This window comes from Cyrtonyx montezumae, unplaced genomic scaffold, assembly GCF_038088225.1.
Source record: "Cyrtonyx montezumae isolate F1298 unplaced genomic scaffold, pur_monq_1.0 scaffold_7, whole genome shotgun sequence".
NCBI classification, from domain to species: domain Eukaryota; kingdom Metazoa; phylum Chordata; class Aves; order Galliformes; family Odontophoridae; genus Cyrtonyx; species Cyrtonyx montezumae.
The window spans coordinates 13,913,802-13,930,764 of NW_027072078.1; the positions used below are offsets into that span (position 1 = coordinate 13,913,802).

The 16,963-nt window shown below is 36.2% G+C and overlaps 1 protein-coding gene across 1 annotated transcript in view; it reads right to left on the reverse strand.

The window, feature by feature from the left end:
- Nucleotides 1–16,963, reverse strand: part of PDE11A (phosphodiesterase 11A) — a 117,791-nt gene that overhangs the window by 40,616 nt on the left and 60,212 nt on the right. The window contains exons 6-10 of the mRNA XM_065750598.1: nucleotides 16,466–16,601; nucleotides 15,150–15,225; nucleotides 13,692–13,759; nucleotides 13,240–13,332; nucleotides 10,638–10,688 (exon numbers count right to left, since the gene is read on the reverse strand). Coding sequence (XP_065606670.1) covers nucleotides 10,638–10,688; nucleotides 13,240–13,332; nucleotides 13,692–13,759; nucleotides 15,150–15,225; nucleotides 16,466–16,601 — 424 coding nt within the window. The remainder of the gene's footprint in view (nucleotides 1–10,637; nucleotides 10,689–13,239; nucleotides 13,333–13,691; nucleotides 13,760–15,149; nucleotides 15,226–16,465; nucleotides 16,602–16,963) is intronic.

The following is a 16,963-nucleotide window of genomic DNA, read 5'->3' on the forward strand; positions in this document are numbered from 1 at the left end:
GTAAATATGATTAACCTGCCCTTAACACAGTAATGAGATATTTGACAGATATTACTGCTCCTTTTCTCCTAGGTACCTTGGATCTGACAAATTAAGGCTTTGCATATACTCTCATTGCATGCTCAGAAGATGCTGTGGAGGGGCTGTAGCAGCAGCCATGGGAGGAGTGAACCTTGGTGATAAGGTCTGTCTGCACATGACCTTCAGAGACACTGAGAACTGTGGAAAGCTGTAGAGATCACCTACCCTGAGCCACCATTGACACAGAGAAGCTAAGGTGCAGACAGGTGAGAAATGAGCCAGGCAAGGAGCTGGATGTTGGTCCCTATGGGGCTGCTTTGCTGTGCTGTACCACAGTCTCTCTGTCATGAGACCACATGCTATCCAAAGATTAGGTCCTGCCATTACTTGCTGTAATACTGCAGCACTTGTGTGGCTTACAGCCCTTCCGTATCAGCACAGTTTTGCTCATGGCAGCACAGAAAGCAGCGTTTGTTATACCACATTTAAGCACCCAAAACAGGATGCTGTATGTGCAGCAGATCAAAATGCGCTGGAAAACACAGATATCTGATGTTCTCAGCTGCTTTGCATGTACAGTCCTGGCTATAGCTTGTTGCAAGGCAAAAGATGATGGAACACTTCATAGAAATGGCCTCATAAAATATTCAGTTTCCTGTTTTCGCCTGGGGTGCAATCTGCACGTTTTCCATACAGTTGTACCAGGAAAGAGAAGTGCTAGAGTCTATTTCTCATACACTTAAAGTGTTTACACTTGTAATAAAATAGGCTAAAAATGCAGAACTACCAACATCAAATTCTGTGGAAGAAAATGCATGCACCCTGTCTGGGATTTTGACCAGACTAAAATAAGATATTTCTGAGACTAAACCAATTCAAGAATCCCCCAGACAGATATTGGAACAATAAAAAAACACCCACAATGATGTAATCACCAATATATATATATATATATATTTTTTTTTTTCATAATACATGCTAATACATGCTTGGATGACACAGTCCCATACACCCATAATATGGGCCTATTTGGGAAGCAACTGTGTATCCATGCAAAAATCCCAGTATTTGATACTGCACAGGAGCCACTCACACATACAGGAGCAGGTCTCCTAGCACTGCACTATCTGACAGAGGAATACACAATAAAAGTGCTAGATATGAGTCTGTGGACATAAAATGGCTGAACCCATCAGAATTCTTGCGTTGAGTCTCTCTGTGACCATGCAAAAAGGACATGCTGCCCATGCTGCTAACACTATACACACACACGTGCAAAAGTTATGATAGTGCGAAATTACACTGGGATCACCTTTCCCGGGATTTTACCACCTAACAGAAACACTGCTAAGTGCTCAGCCTTAAAGTGGAGCAAGGATGGCACCCAGTGGCCAAACAGATTCATCTCAGAAAAACATTTCCAAGCTATTTTCCGTTCCTCACTTTCTTTGGCTTCAATTATAAAAAAGGTTCTACCTCTACAGTGATCTGTCTGACAGCATAAAAGGCCTTTTAAGGGCCACACCTCCTTTCTTGAAGGGACATTTAAGTTTCCTTTCATAATTTTTTAAAGCCTATAGAAGCGCTACCATTAATAATTTAAAATTGACATTAGCAAACATTAATGACAAACAGCTGTTTGTAGGCAGAACATAGTATACAGAAATAAACAAAGAAAAGTATTTTGTCATCGTGTAGAATGCATGCTGGGGGATGAAGGGAAACATTTATTCCCGATTTTAAAACTAAAATACTATTAAAAAACTTGTTTCATTTTAAAATTAAAGTTGGTAATATTAATGACAGGTGTAACATTTCTATCCAAATGGAAAAAAACTTGATTTTTTAACCAGAGAATGTCCACCTTTATATTTAAATCTCCTTCAGTTACAAAAGGAATCCAAGCTCGGTTAAATAATTTTTATGACTGTAAAATGTTATTCTGTTTTTCTTTATTTCTGATGAATTCTTTCCTCCACATGGTCTGTGGGGAATACCTCACTCATGACAGACAGACAGAACTTTCACAAACCCACAGTGAAGACCTCCAAAAGTACCATCTTTTACAAGTATTTCTAACTACTCTAATACAATTTAAGTATACAAATCTTTGCTACATTAATATTCTTCCTTTTTGAAAACCTTTCCAAAAACAAATTCCAAAGGCTACTGTGGACTCATGCATGCTATTTTATCACTTGACAAGTGTTAATTTAAAAACAAACAAACAAACAAAACAGTAAAACAAAAAACATTCTTCAAATACTCCTTAGCCTTGCATGACACTTTAAATGTATTCTATGCCTTGTCACCTGTTGCATGGTTGTTGGCTAAATGCTGGAGAAATGTCAAATTGTATTTATTTGTCAAAGTTTTCCTGATGACAAGAGATTATTGTAGACTAAGATGGCTGATCAGATGGAAGGACCAGAAACAGGTCTGTTAGATAAAGAATCATTTCACCTTCAGCTGGGAACAATGCTATGTCACCAACAATCTCTATATCTTTTTTTTTTTTTTTAATTAATCTAAGCATCCTCAAGTTCTGGACCAATTGTAGTTTTGAATGTGAGAACAGATACAAACAATTAGAAACTTCCCATGTAAAGAACAAATATACTAGTTGAAAGTGCTAAAGGAGTAGCATACCTTCTTTTCTTTTAGTATGGGTAAATTAATAATTTTTTATTTATTATTCACTCTACCATTTAAGATTTCTTATGAAGTACCACTGTATTGGTGTGCATAATTACTAAGAAACTGAAAAAGAAAAACAGCCACTATTAAAGGCAGTAAGTGTTATTTTAAATTACTCTGGATGATCTTTAATACCATAAAAGAATATTAGAAAGCAGCAAAAATTCCTAGAACTCTATTATAATCTAATCTAAACCAATTGAAATATATTCCAACCTTTTTTTCTTTTTTCAAACAAATGGTACAATGATCAGTTTTAATCATCCAAGTAATTTTAATTGTATTTTCAGTGATAGACATTCATTACTTGTCAAAGGCTTTAGTGAGGATACTTCAACTGTAGTACAGTTGTGAAGTAGCTGACCTCAGAAGTACTCATTACATATATTTCTAGTTACCTAGACCTACCACAACATCCTGGAAAATGAAACCTATTTCACCTACCCAAAGTGGAACCTTTTACCCTAATCTGCATGTTCTCATCAGGAAACAGTGGTCACTAAAACAGCGAAAAAAGAAAAAATATATATCTTCTCAGTGACATTCTGCAACATTTCAATCTCATCTTGACCAACTGAAATGTTAACACAAAGTTAAAATCACAGAATAACCAAACTGTGGGGGTTGGAACAGACATCTAGAGATCATCTAGTCCAACACCCCTCCCAGAACAGGCTCCCTGGCATCCAGATGGATGCCAGCATTTCAATAAAATTGAATGTTCAGAATTCAGAAAGCAATTTCAGAATTTCTATTGTTTTCTATCAAGCATTCCTAACATTAGGGCAGGCACTGCAGTACAGCACTAGCTTTGTAGGACAGCACTGCTGTAATGGTGTTTCATAAGCAGGTGCCTCTCATGCCTTTGCCACACCGAAGTCATCCAACTTCTCTTACTTCTGATAAAATCTCTCATAGAACATATTAAAAATACCTGAGGTTTTTCCTCAATAAACTGTAAAACTGTTCTTTTGCATGTTCTATCTTACATAAACCCTATCACACTGGACCAGGTTTCATTCTGGGAGGAAATGTTGCATTGGAAGAAATGTACCTGAGAGCTACAGGTTTTGGCACTGTGGAGACCTGAAGAGCAGTTTCATAGGGCAATTAGGAAACATTTCCAGAGGCAGAAAGGAAACACCTCTTATTTAAAAAAAACAAACAACACCACAATTCAGTAATTCAGCAGACTCAGGGCGTTCCATCACATTATACCTGCCATTTCTGAGATTTATGACAGTAACGAAGTCAATGAGCAGTCCTCTGCAGCATAAACAGCAACGTCTCTTTTCTGGGTGACAAAGTAATGTAAAAAAGCAGGGTTTTTTTCTTTTCCTCTCTTTGAACAACATTAATGGAAGGCACTGGTTAATAACATAACAAGGGCAGTACTATGTCAGACTAACTTTCCTTCTAAGACCTATTCTTTTATTCAGAGTGATGGACATACGGTGCTCCTCCTAGATTCAGCAAGCTACACGCCAGAGATTTCCTGAGCCAGAGGCAACTGTCTTTGTATATCAGTCGTCATTTGCCTTTTCCTTCTGTTAAGTCTGTTTGTATGTTTGTTTTTAACATTAAGATTTATGGTTATAGGTCACAGTTTAACTACATGTTTTCTGAAGGGAGATGTTCAGTAAGACTGAAATCTGTAACGTATGAATTTCCTTAGAAGCTCTTTAACCTAAATACTGTATGAGAAAAGATGACAAGCAGCTTTTCACTACTCCTCTTTACCATGCCTTTCCATTTCCTCTCATTACCGAAATTTAAAACAGTTCTCCAATTTTACATATATCTGATGACAGAGCATTAGCCTGATGTCAACAGACGAGAGCTTCACATTTCAGAAACTATTTATTAAAAAGCAGTATTATATTTTTAATCATTATTTATTTGTAATCATTTTCAATGCATTTCTGACTTCTTGTTTCCATGACAACTGAAGACATAGGCACGTGTAGAAGGGTATGAAATCATGTAATACAATAAAGATCTCAGTTTCATGAATTATGGAGCTCTCAATGCTGTGCTCTAGGTCTTGTCTTACATCAGCTATACATGTGGAAGAGCAGAGAAAAATCAACTGTGCTTTCCATCTTGCACATGTGCATTTTGCAAAGGGGAAGGAACACTGCTCGATTGTAACAGTTCAGCCCTGCTGTCCCCCAGCTTTCTCCTTATTTCCCCCTTTTCTGCTATGCTCAACAAGACCTGAGCCACTGGAAAACCAATGGGGAAAGCTCTGTGTTGGTCCCATCCCTCCTGCAACACACCAAGGAGTAGTCAAAAGTCTATGTGACGGGTCTTGGATAACAACCTTAAAAATACTTAACTACATGAATAATTTCATACATTTACTGAGCATTGTGGGGCTCAAAGAACTCCATGTGCTTCACCATATTCACAGCTACAACCATGGCTTGCCACACTGCCTCTGCAGCCATTACAAGTCTGTGGCCCTTGTTAAATCCACATTACGGAGCAGATCCAAAGTGTCACCTACACAGCCAAGCATGGGAAACCTCATCTTTCTGCTACACATTTATACAATGGGAATAGTTTGTAACTGGTCCAAAATAAAAGGCAGCTTGTCTTTCTGAAATTCATTTACCAAGTAAGACTAATGCAATTTTTATAAATTATTATAAATAATTTAATTACTATGATATAAAAGTAACTAACATAGTTCTAAGTTGAAAGATGATGATGCAGCAGAGCCTAGCCATATAGCCTAGCAAAGCATTCCCCATCCTTACAGAGTCTGGAGATAAAATAGCTATATAAAGTTATATTTTCCATTGTGCTGCCACTGTTCCATTTTTAAGGGGAATATAAAAAATGTAACAGCATATGACATGAATATCAAATTCACTTAATCTTGTACATTTATTGCATCTCCCAGTACCAAACTCGGTGAAACCAGACATTTTTTGTGGATTCAGTTGTTTACAATGTTGTATAAAGTAGCAGTCCTAAAAGTTGTTTCCAATTTTGGTCAAACTCTCTTCATTTTTTATTCAATTAATACCTATTTTTGAGACACACACAAAAGCTTCCCTTTTTCAAGATAAGTCTTAGTTTGCTACACCTCAGGCTATGGAGTTGAGAAATACAGGGTCTGATTGTTATTAATGTTGCATTTAGAATTAAAGGCTCTGTAAAGCAGGTGATACATTATTTTCTGTTGTGCATATCTCCTGTATACTGTTTGACCTAAAAAAGGGAATCTCTCACAGGTCTATAAATAATGCATCATAGTCATTAAATATTGATTTGGCTTATACCATTCACAGCTGCACAATTAGGTTAGCTTTTTAAAAATAGCTTCCAGTATATTACCCATAATAGGATGGTGTTTACATATTCTCTTTGGAAACTACATTAAATTTAAAAGTGATCTGTGCTATGGGACTGCTTGCTGTCTAAGTCACAGGACTTGTTCATTTCTGTCTCAGAAGGCAGTAACTGCTACTATAAATATCCCACCCTGGACACAACTCTGCATTCGTTACTCATGCATCATGGCTTTCTATATTTGTCCAAAAGATGACTATTTTTAGGCTTGGACAGCCTACATTTCAATGAGAAGAAACCTTGCACTGAACAACGGTGCTATAAGACATAATCAATCTTAGATTAGTCTTAGACTTCATTAACCTTAGATTTTATATTCCAATACTACAAATGCTTATATTTAACCACTAGCACTAGAGCTTAAAAATAAATAAATAAATAAGTCATTTTCAATAAGTTTAAAATATAAGAGGATCTTCAGTAAAATGTTGATATGTTTATGATTCACTGGTGTTTCACTTTAATTTATCCTGCCAAAATTCATTTTGAATTTAGTGACACTATTTTGATGGTAATGAGGATATATTATTATAAATCAGGCTTAAGACTTCAGCCAGTCATTCTCAGATGTGTGATATCTCCAAAAGTACTGCCTTTTTTTTTTATTATGTTGCTCCACGACACCTGAGAAAGATGTGGGTGGTATGGCAGTAGAGGTTGAACCTTCCCACTAATATTTCATTATGTTTTGTTGCCTTGTGACAGATGGACAGTCTGAAAAAATGGTGTCTGACATGGAAACATGGATGAAGCAAAGGTGTGTCATTGAATTCCTCCATGCAGAAGAAATGGCACCCACTGACCTTCATCAATGCTTGCTGAATGTTTATGGAGACCAGTGGATGTGAGTACAGAGAGGTGGTGGGTGGTGCATTTCAGTGGTATGTCACCTCTGCTGGTGCAGATTTTTCCAAGCACAACATGCAAGCACTTGTTCATCTCTGGTGAAAACACACAGCTAATGGTGGTGACTACTATGTTAAAAAATAATGTTTTGTATCTAAGACTTTGCACTATCAAATAGTGTTATTGTGCTCTTTATATCTGTTGTAGTTTCCATGGAAATAAATAGCAGGCAGTACTTCTGGAGCAACCTACATACATTTTCACTTATTAGAATTCATACACCTGAAAATGCACATCCTCTTTCATATAGTATGGAAGTATAGTGCATATACCACATACAGGTTTAATGGTAGGCATGCTGCAATTAATTCTGATTAATAATTAATTCTGATTCAATAGCTTGTTATTGAAATTCTATCAATTAAGCTTCTGCATGTTTTTACTCCATTTTAAAAACCAAACAATTTTCAGGAAAACAGACCAGTTTTATCTTGCAAACCAACTCAAAGATTCATTTAAAAGTCATTTTAAACTGGCATGACAAAAGGACTGAAACTTAATGTTTAACTTTTTTGCCAGAGATGTTGCTCTTTCAGAAAACACAGTGCAAAAGACTGACTATCATAAATAAATGGATGGAGAGTGGGAAGACCACTATGCAGCTTTTCAGATGCCAAACAAAGTTGAAATCAGCAATATCCTCAGCCTGCTGAAATGGCAAACCTCCCTAGGGTCAGACCACCACCTACAGAAACGAAAGGTTTGCTCAGGCTCTGAACCTGATCTATCTACACAAAGCCACTTGCATCTGCCTTGAGAGCTAAGCCCCCCTCTTATCACTGAAAGGAGCTCACCAGATGATGAGTGCACTCCTCCCATCCCACTCACTCTAGGCAGTGGCAGCAGAACCTGCAGGCATCCCCTTGAGGTCAGCAGAGCTGCACCACGCTGCCTCCAAGCTTCACACTGGCCCTGTGCCTCCTGAGTAACGTGTGCCTGCTAGAGTCAATGCTAACAAATCACAAAATCTCTAATGCAAATACTGAAAAGGATAGATGACATGAATTTTTAGAATTATTCAACTGGGTATTCTGAGAAAAATACCTCCATTCACTAATGGAACATCTACTCATATAAGCATTTTTAAACTTGGCTTTCAGATTTTTACAATGAAAGCTACATTCTAATATCAGAATCCCCTTGAAAACATGCAAAAACAGTTTGATATGAATTGATGTTGCCACATTTGCTTTCAGACAACCGTGGACACCTGGTATGAAACAGTCCAATTACATTTCACAGTCTGTTATCTTACCCTCATTTTTCATCATCCCAATTTGTAAACTCCCTGTATTGTCCAGCTCCACAGCCACTGGTACTCTACATATTTCCCCATTCAAACAGCTGAAGAAAGGTGCTTCTGTCAGAAGCCAGTAGTGAACTACTGGCATTGCTCTTATGTAGATGTTTTTATCAAGGGTGTTACTCCTGTTCTGATTGAACATCAGGTAAATCATAACAGACATTTTCATTGACATGTGGCAATAAATCAGTGAATGAAACGGAAACACTTAAGCCTGAAACACCTTTAAAGGGAGGGATTGCTCACTGGCCAGTCAAGTCTAACATAACAAAGGGCTTACACAAAATATAACAATATCATAAACAATGAAAAGAACAGAGATTTCTAGGTAGGATGCCCCAGGAGACTTTGGCAGAGAGATCAACTGCCAGAATTCTGCAAGAGGGAGGCAGGAGGAATCTTATTCCATGGATGGATGTCCCTCTCTGGGGATAACCTATCTGTTGAGAATCCATATGGCAAGCTGGTCTTCTTTCTCTCTCCCTCTCTCTCTCTGTAAGATCACTGGGGTAAGACATTGTTACAAAGGCTACCTAGCACTCACTCATTTATTTATTTATTTATTAAGGAATTGAAAGCAATATAAAAAGATATAGGAGAGAAATATTCTGATAAAAAAAAGGTTATCATTTTTTAAGCTTCACTATTGTGGTCCTCATTTTCTCATCTCTACCATTTCTTTAAAAGCATAGTTTTTTTGCTTTCTGACAAACACTTTTTATTTCCAGTACGTTACCATTTACAGTTAAATAAATAGTTACATGTCTTCAAGTTAATAAATAATGACAACCTATTCCTTATTTGGAAACTAGCAAATCAACTGATGAGGACAATTCCTCACATTAGCATCTGAATAAAAAAAATAAAAAAGTTACATAGTGACCTTTTATTTCATCTACCTATACTGAGATGGAGAACTGTCTTCCGAAGGTTGACAATCAGAAAAAAGACTCTCTGGAATTCAGCAAGATATTTGCTGAATCTTGGCAGAAGCTATATTACTTGTTGTTATTCTAAGGTAAATTAAAATACCAAAGATACAATGAAACATTTATGGTCCTTCATCTTTTTTACTCGCTTGTCTCTTGCACACTTGTTTAAGTAAAAGTACAGCTTAGTAAGCATATGAAAGTACTTTCTAGTGTCAGGAGCAAATTTCAAGTAACTTGCTTCCAGTAATCTAAACTTTATCTTAGAAAACTGTGGGTGACTGCACTAAAATCTACAATAATATATAAAGAATATTTTACTTTGTCACCAGTTACTGTTGCAGTATTAAATAATAGCTTTCATTTGGGATGTATTAAGGCATAACTTTCATTTGGGCCATAAACTACAAGATGATTAATGAACTACCACGTTCTGCCCTTCCACAGCCCAGGTAACTCATTAGTACCTGTTCTTCTAAGTCACCCACAACTTCCATCATGACCACCCCTGCATGATGCAGAGAAGTTTCAGCTAGCAAGAAAAGTTGTAAAGCAGCATCATGCACCTGTTTATCAGTCAGACATACAACCAGGAAGTCACCAGGAGATGTGATCAGTGTAGGTTTTGCAACAACCCCAGTCACCTTTCCAGACCTTGTCACAGCCTTTGGAGGTACACTGTATGCAGGAGACCAACACTAATATTCACCACAGGAGGTTCTCAGACAGCTCTGGGAAACTCTCTACAACACAGACCTTCCACAGACAGAGAATGACAATCAAGTTTCCCTAGGGTTATCTTGAGCAGAGAAGAACAAAGCATATCATAAAAACAGCTCTGGAGTGCTGGTAGCATTGATAGAGCAAGGCCACAATTTCCCCCACCCTCTATTCCTTGGCAAGGCAGAATTTGGCATGAACGCAGAATTATTGGTTCCTAGCAGTGCTAAGTTCAGCATGCACTGCTTTACACTTTCGCGGCACTTCAAGAAGTTGGAAGAGGATTTCTTACCATCCTTCTGAGATTATTTACAATCTTTACTGTGAATCCTCTATTTTGTTAGTAAACACAACAATGCTTCCTCATTATCAGCAAAGTCTAATGTTTTTCCCTTTTTCTCTGGTTTCTTCCTTGGCTGTCACTGTGGTACAATTTCCCCGTGGTTGTTCTTGCTGAGGAACAGCTGGTGATGACACCCCGATATTTTGCTTCTGTGCACCTATCTCTGCAGCTCTTCATTTTAAAGATTTTATTTTCAGACACTTTCTCTGACAGTCTAACTCATACTACGTCCTTCCTTGACATATTGCTAATTATGATTTATGCTTTTGAGATAAAAGTGTATCATTAAAAAAGTAATCTGCACACATTTTAATTTACTGTTATATTTTCAGAAATAATTAAAAACTTAAATCCTTACCTTAAATTTATCAACTTCTGCCTTTGAACATGTTGCATGATAAGATAAAACCTGCCACAGAAAAAAAGATGAAAAGCACTTCTATAGAATTAACAAGAAATTCTAATCAATACAACACAGTATAATCAATACAAGAAAGTATAATCAACGATTTTAAAAACAAATCTAATTAATTTGTGTGCGTGGTAATTCAGTTATGAATATCAACATACAATCATTAATTTCAGGTTATCAGGTGGCATTTATATTTTAGGTAGTTTTATAGGGAAACATGTATAGTAAATAATTTAATATTAGGAGTTCTCCTACATTGCTATCCTGCAATTAAAATAGAAATAATTTAATGTAAACATAACTGTAGATTTATAGACTTTAAATAATGACTTCTGCTACACGGTAGTGCTTTAATGCCTCTGCTAATAGCACATCACTGCATGCAAATTAGCACCTCTATGCTACTTCTGACATTCTCCTCACTTATGTATTGGAGAAGAAAGCATCAAATATAACACATAAAGTATTGCATATCTAGTGTAATGTCCTAAAAGTATGCATACATTTACATAGCATATATTATATACGTGCTACTAGCATTGAACAATCACTCCAGAAGGTACAAAAGCCATCCTGTGCATGGTAGGAGGAGAGTCCTCTAGTCCTCCTCCATGCTAGTCCACAGGAGAGCTTGCAAAGCCAGAGTACTCCTACCAAGAATCTCCTCACACATCTGCTCATCTAATAAAGCTTTGACACAGGCTTCTAATTTTAAAATTGCTTTTACGCGCAAATGGTTCTGCTACTAATACAAACAACCAAACACTCTTTCAAATGCCCTTGGATTGCAATACCTTGTGGCAATAAATCCAATATGTTTTTACACATACCAGTTTTAAAGGTGCTGACTTTTCCAGTAACAGGAAATCCCTGCACTATGAAAGAATAAATCACAAATGCCACAGTTTACTTTTCCTGACCCATGTTCTACTTTCCATAATTATATATCATATCTTTCCTGAAAAAGTATCTATTTTCTGCCCTAATAATTTCTCTCAGAAATCTGTAACAAAAAAAGTCTTTTGCTACGACAGATTAGACCTAATACTAAAATTCTTGCCAAGCTTCTCTTTTATCTGTATTCATTTCCCTGTAGAATGTTACTGTCCTCTCTAATATTCATTTTTTTTTTCAACCATACACAATTTTTAAGTCTTAGTCAATCTCTCCTCAGCATTTATTTACTTCTTGGTTTTCTATTTATTAGTCAGTCTTACAAGAACAGTATCACTGTATTTGGTTTATACTTATATAGTATAAATCAAAATGATTTATTTTATGTGATAACAATGTCATCATGAAATGTCACTCATCATCACCCTAGCTAAATGCATATGTAATAATAAAGCATTCTATTACTGAGAAATGAACTCACAGCCCTTCAATATATACCCTTCTTTTGTACAGTATTTTTCTGCTATTTCTTCAGTCATTTTACACAAATATGATGATGAGTTGTTCGTTAATAGAAAGAATTACTCTTCTGTGAAGCACAGCTGCTATATATCAAATCTATTATGTATATTCAAGATAAATGACTGAGTCTTTTTTAGATCTAAGAAATATGCTGTATTATAAAGCAAGAAATTTAAATTTCCAGATTTCAGTAGTAAATACATTTCTATGTTAACTTTTATATCTATAAATCTAAGTTTGGTGCCTGTGACTGCTTTTTTTTTCTTACCAGGAAGAGTATTCAGTCTAAGTTGTAATACTGCACAAATTACTGTAGTCTGTGAGGGTTTGTAGTAATTAATGACTGTGATATGTAAAGAAGATGGAATCTTTACAGCAGGCCAGAATTGGAAAGGTTTTCACTTCTCCAAAATGAACACATAAATAAGAAAAATCGAAATGCTTGTAATGCTTAGAATGTTTTCTAAGAGACTGAACAAGTTTACGTTGTTTATGGGATTGATTCCTGACAAATACCTTGAACCCTAAAGGAAAGGAGAAAAAAAAATAGTATCTGAATCAGCTAATAGGGGCTATTGTTTTTTGAAATGCTCTGCATTCTAGAGTGTTTTACTGGAACACGTAAGTTTTGCTCTTCGTGAATTGGGGGGAAAATACAGAAAAATAAATTCTTTCAAAGTTAGTGGAAGAAAAAAGAAGCAGCAGTGCTTCTATTGATCATCTTTTTCCTGTTCACAGTATTTTTCATTCACAACACCAGAAAAGAAAAACAACAGGCTATGTAAAGACAGCAAGTTTTAGGAAATGTCCAGTTACAGATGGAGAAATAAAAAAGACTCGTTCCTTGCTTGTCATCTCTGTCCTCTCTTACAGTGAAAACAAACAACAACAAATCACAAATCCAAACCAAAACAATCAGTGACATAAATGGGATAGCTGGTTTCAAAATTATTTAAAACTGTGCATGAGTTCCACAGCTAAGCTACCCTTCAATAGTTCTGTAAAACAGTGCTCTAAGGTGCAGAAATAGATAAAGAAAATTATGCTAAGTACAATAAATTCAGAAGCAGTAGTTTTCAGTACATGTAACACTTATGAATCACAAAGAAGTTTCATTAAGAAGTACACATACATCAAGAGCCACAGACTGCTTTGCCCAGGATTTCTTCACTTGGTCATACATAATAGTGTTGTTGATGCCCAGACCACAAAAAATAACAAAGGCCTAAAATGAGAGAGAGGTGGGAGGAAGAGGAGAGAAAAGAAAATCAATTATCATTTTATTATGCTACAAATAAAGATGAATGCTGGCTTAACAACTGAAAATGCATTGCTTAGAAGTGGTAGAAATAATTATGTTTCTACAAGTTACCTTGAGAATGAATGTAAGTCACTGTCCTCGATTAGATGAGATTGATCAGATACAAGAAATATTTCAGACAGGATGCAGCCTTATTAAGCACTTCTGAGAACTAACCACAAATACAGACAATATATTCTTCCCACCTCCCTTAAGTAGGCTGAAGGAGTATTATCCAGAAATATCAAATCCTGTGTTACTGCTAAAAGATTGAAGTCACTTACCTCAAACAGTCGCTGGTCAGCATCATCAAAGGGCTTCCCATCGAGTCTGTTCAACACTTGAGCTACCCCTTAAGAAAGAGTTCGTATAAATTATAATCTTTTTTCACAAATGCTTTATTCAGTAGTAACATTTAAAATACATGTAACATTTGTCAAAATGGAAAGCAAAATTGAAAATATTTATCAAGAAAAACAATAAGCAGACATCAGTGTATGGAGGTCTGACTGTTTTGATACTAGGACTGCTTATTACTTTCAGCTGTTAGTCTTTGCTCTCTAAGTATAACATTGGGGAGCTAAACCAAGTGACTCCAAATGCTTTTCAGAAAAGGTTAAATATCTCTTTGGGAAATGATTTTACAAATGTAGTAATGTAAGTTTTCCTATAAGTTTCTTACATAGTTTTCAAAAACATTACCTTCATTACCAAATATCAGCCAATTTAACAACACCTGGTTGTATAAGACTTTTTTTTCCTTGAGTGGTCCACAAATTTATTAAACAATGAAAATAATTTCCTTAAACCACCAGGAAGTATTCAAAGCTGTTGGCTGTAGCTTAACTGAGTTCTACTGCAACAAACCATTTCTACTTCATTTAGCTGAGCTTACCGTCAGACAAACACTATGAACTATCAGCTTCTGAGGGTTGAATTTCCCTTCTACTTCTCTCAGGTAATATGCACTTCACAACAAACAATGAGCCATATATGTAAAAGACTCACTTCCCACAACATCTCTCCTGATTAAGCTCAAAGATTCAAAGCAATCCTTATTCCAGGTCTCACCAACAGTCACAATATAAAGAAATGTAACTATTACAAGTTTAAACTGATATTGCTTTGACTTGAATTCTTCAGTGGAAAGCTGAGGAGAAAGCAGGCACTTATTCATAAATATTATTCCTTTTTCAGCTAAAAACCAGGAAGAATGCAGGACCAACTGCAGACGCATCATTGCTGGGAAGTATCCTATCAAACAGGCAATAAAACCCTGTCACATTCCAATCCATCACATACTGCTGTCACAGGCAACCCCCACAGCTGCCTCAGTCTCTCTGGTAAGTCATCCTAGTTTTGTGTTTCATCATTAAAGAGAGAAACTGTCTGGAGGACTGCAGAAACAGTTGCGTGAGTTATATACAAAAAAGGCAGACCCACATAAAAATATCAAAGCACAGCAAACTATTTTCACTAATAGTTTTAACATTTCAGTTTTCATCTTGTTAGTTCTCAAGTTTCAATACAATATGTAACTTAACGGCACAATGGGAAAGCTGAAAAAGTCCATACAGTATCCAAGTCAAAACATCCCTTCTTGGATACTTAGCATGCATCCTAGGTACGTAACTTCTTAACAATATTCAGCTGGGAAAAAGAAGAAAAGGAACACAGAATTAAAAAGACAGAATTCAATTTACATTAGCATAAAAATGGTGTAGTGATTGGGAAGTTCTTACCAATTATTTGGTGGTTGCTATTCCATATGGGAACACAGAGAACAGATCTTATGTGAAAGCCAGAGATCTGGTCAGCCTAAAATGTAGAAATGAGAGCTTCCATTATGCTCCCCTTTTACTACACTTAACTGTAGAGATAATTGCAACAATCGAATTTAAGAACAAGACTTCCACATGAACGCACCAACAGAAAGTAATCACTGCCCTTTGTATCAAATGATTTTTTTCCTACATATAAATTGGGCAGCACTTCAACTGGACTAACTGTAAACCAAATACGAGATAAATGAATTATTCAGGACGTTACATATTGAAAGTAAAACTGCAAACATAGCAAAGATTGGTGTGCTTTATTTCAGCATATCTCTTTGGCAAGGAATAGACCCCGGGCATTAATTGTACTTCTAGAAATTCTGAATAAACTAGCATTATTACAAGTTTTTTCAGACATTTTAACAGCTGACTCCATTTAGTTTTTTTCTTCCTTGACGCAGTCTTCTAGTGTGCACACTATTATCCATAATAACATACATAATAAAACTGAAACCAAGGAAACTCTTGCACGAAACACTTCCAAGCACACTTATTCTAGTGTTATGGTTTGGTAAACTTGATGACCAAGACTCATTAATGTGCAGCCAAACTGCTGGCCAAATCCCCCATAGCAATACTGTTCCACTGGACAGAATGCAGGGAAGACTTCATCCTTCCCTATGCCTTTAACATTTATTCAGGTGCTATGTGTATATCTATGCATATGTATAAACACACTTTTTTATCCTCCTAGCTGTGAATAATACTTTAGGATGCACTCAAAACATCTATTAGGAGAGATATTCATCCTGGAGAAATAATTACTCCAGTAAGTACATTTGTTTTGTGGAACCTGTCAAATTAAGACAACATTTGTCTCTTCAGATACTGATTCCATTTACACTACATGTGCACAATCCCAGTCACTCTGACAGCTAGCAAGGACATTGCTAACAATGCAGTCAACAGCAGAATTTTCAGCAATGAAAATCAATTTGTCTACATCTCAAAGCACTTGATAGTGGAAGGTACTGCTTAACTATAAACTAAAAAAGAATCACCAAGAGTCCAGTAACTGCCTGTACTCATCTGCTAATTCAGTGATATGTTTGCTGTATAAAGTCACATCAATGCCAGCAGGCCTAAACAACACCATATGGACAGAAAATAATTCATAACTAATGCACTCATTTTACAGTACCTTGAACATGACCATAAAACTGTGTTATATTAGTTGCAATGCCAAAAATAAAACGTTATGTTCACATTTCTAAAAATCTTACTTCAGCATCAAAGCGAGGATCCTGATAGGCATCGCTGATATTCACTGGGAGACCCGTGGAAGCTACAAGTTCAGCAATGCTGTTATTTATTAGCCAGTCAGAGTAAGATGATGATTTTTCCACACCTTCTTTGAAACTATCAGAAGATGTAACAAGAGAAGGAAAGAATGCAGTTAGCATTGCTTGAAAGTCCAGCATGTCTTGCAGGCAACGCTCATAGGAACTACAGAACTGTTCATAGTTATTAATGGTTACTAAATATCATCTATGGAGCAATAATTTGCTATTTAATGAAAGAGTACACGAAAAAGGTTCTCTCCTTCACACAATTCCTTTGACTGAAAATATCGTTGATCTCCCATGTTATTTAAACATTTAATAATGAAATCCACTGATACATGGATCAATAATAGGATCACATTCGCATTTCCGTGGGACATAGGGCCTGAAAGCAGTACTAAAAACTTTCTGTAAAGTTACCCGAGGGTGCAGAATTTC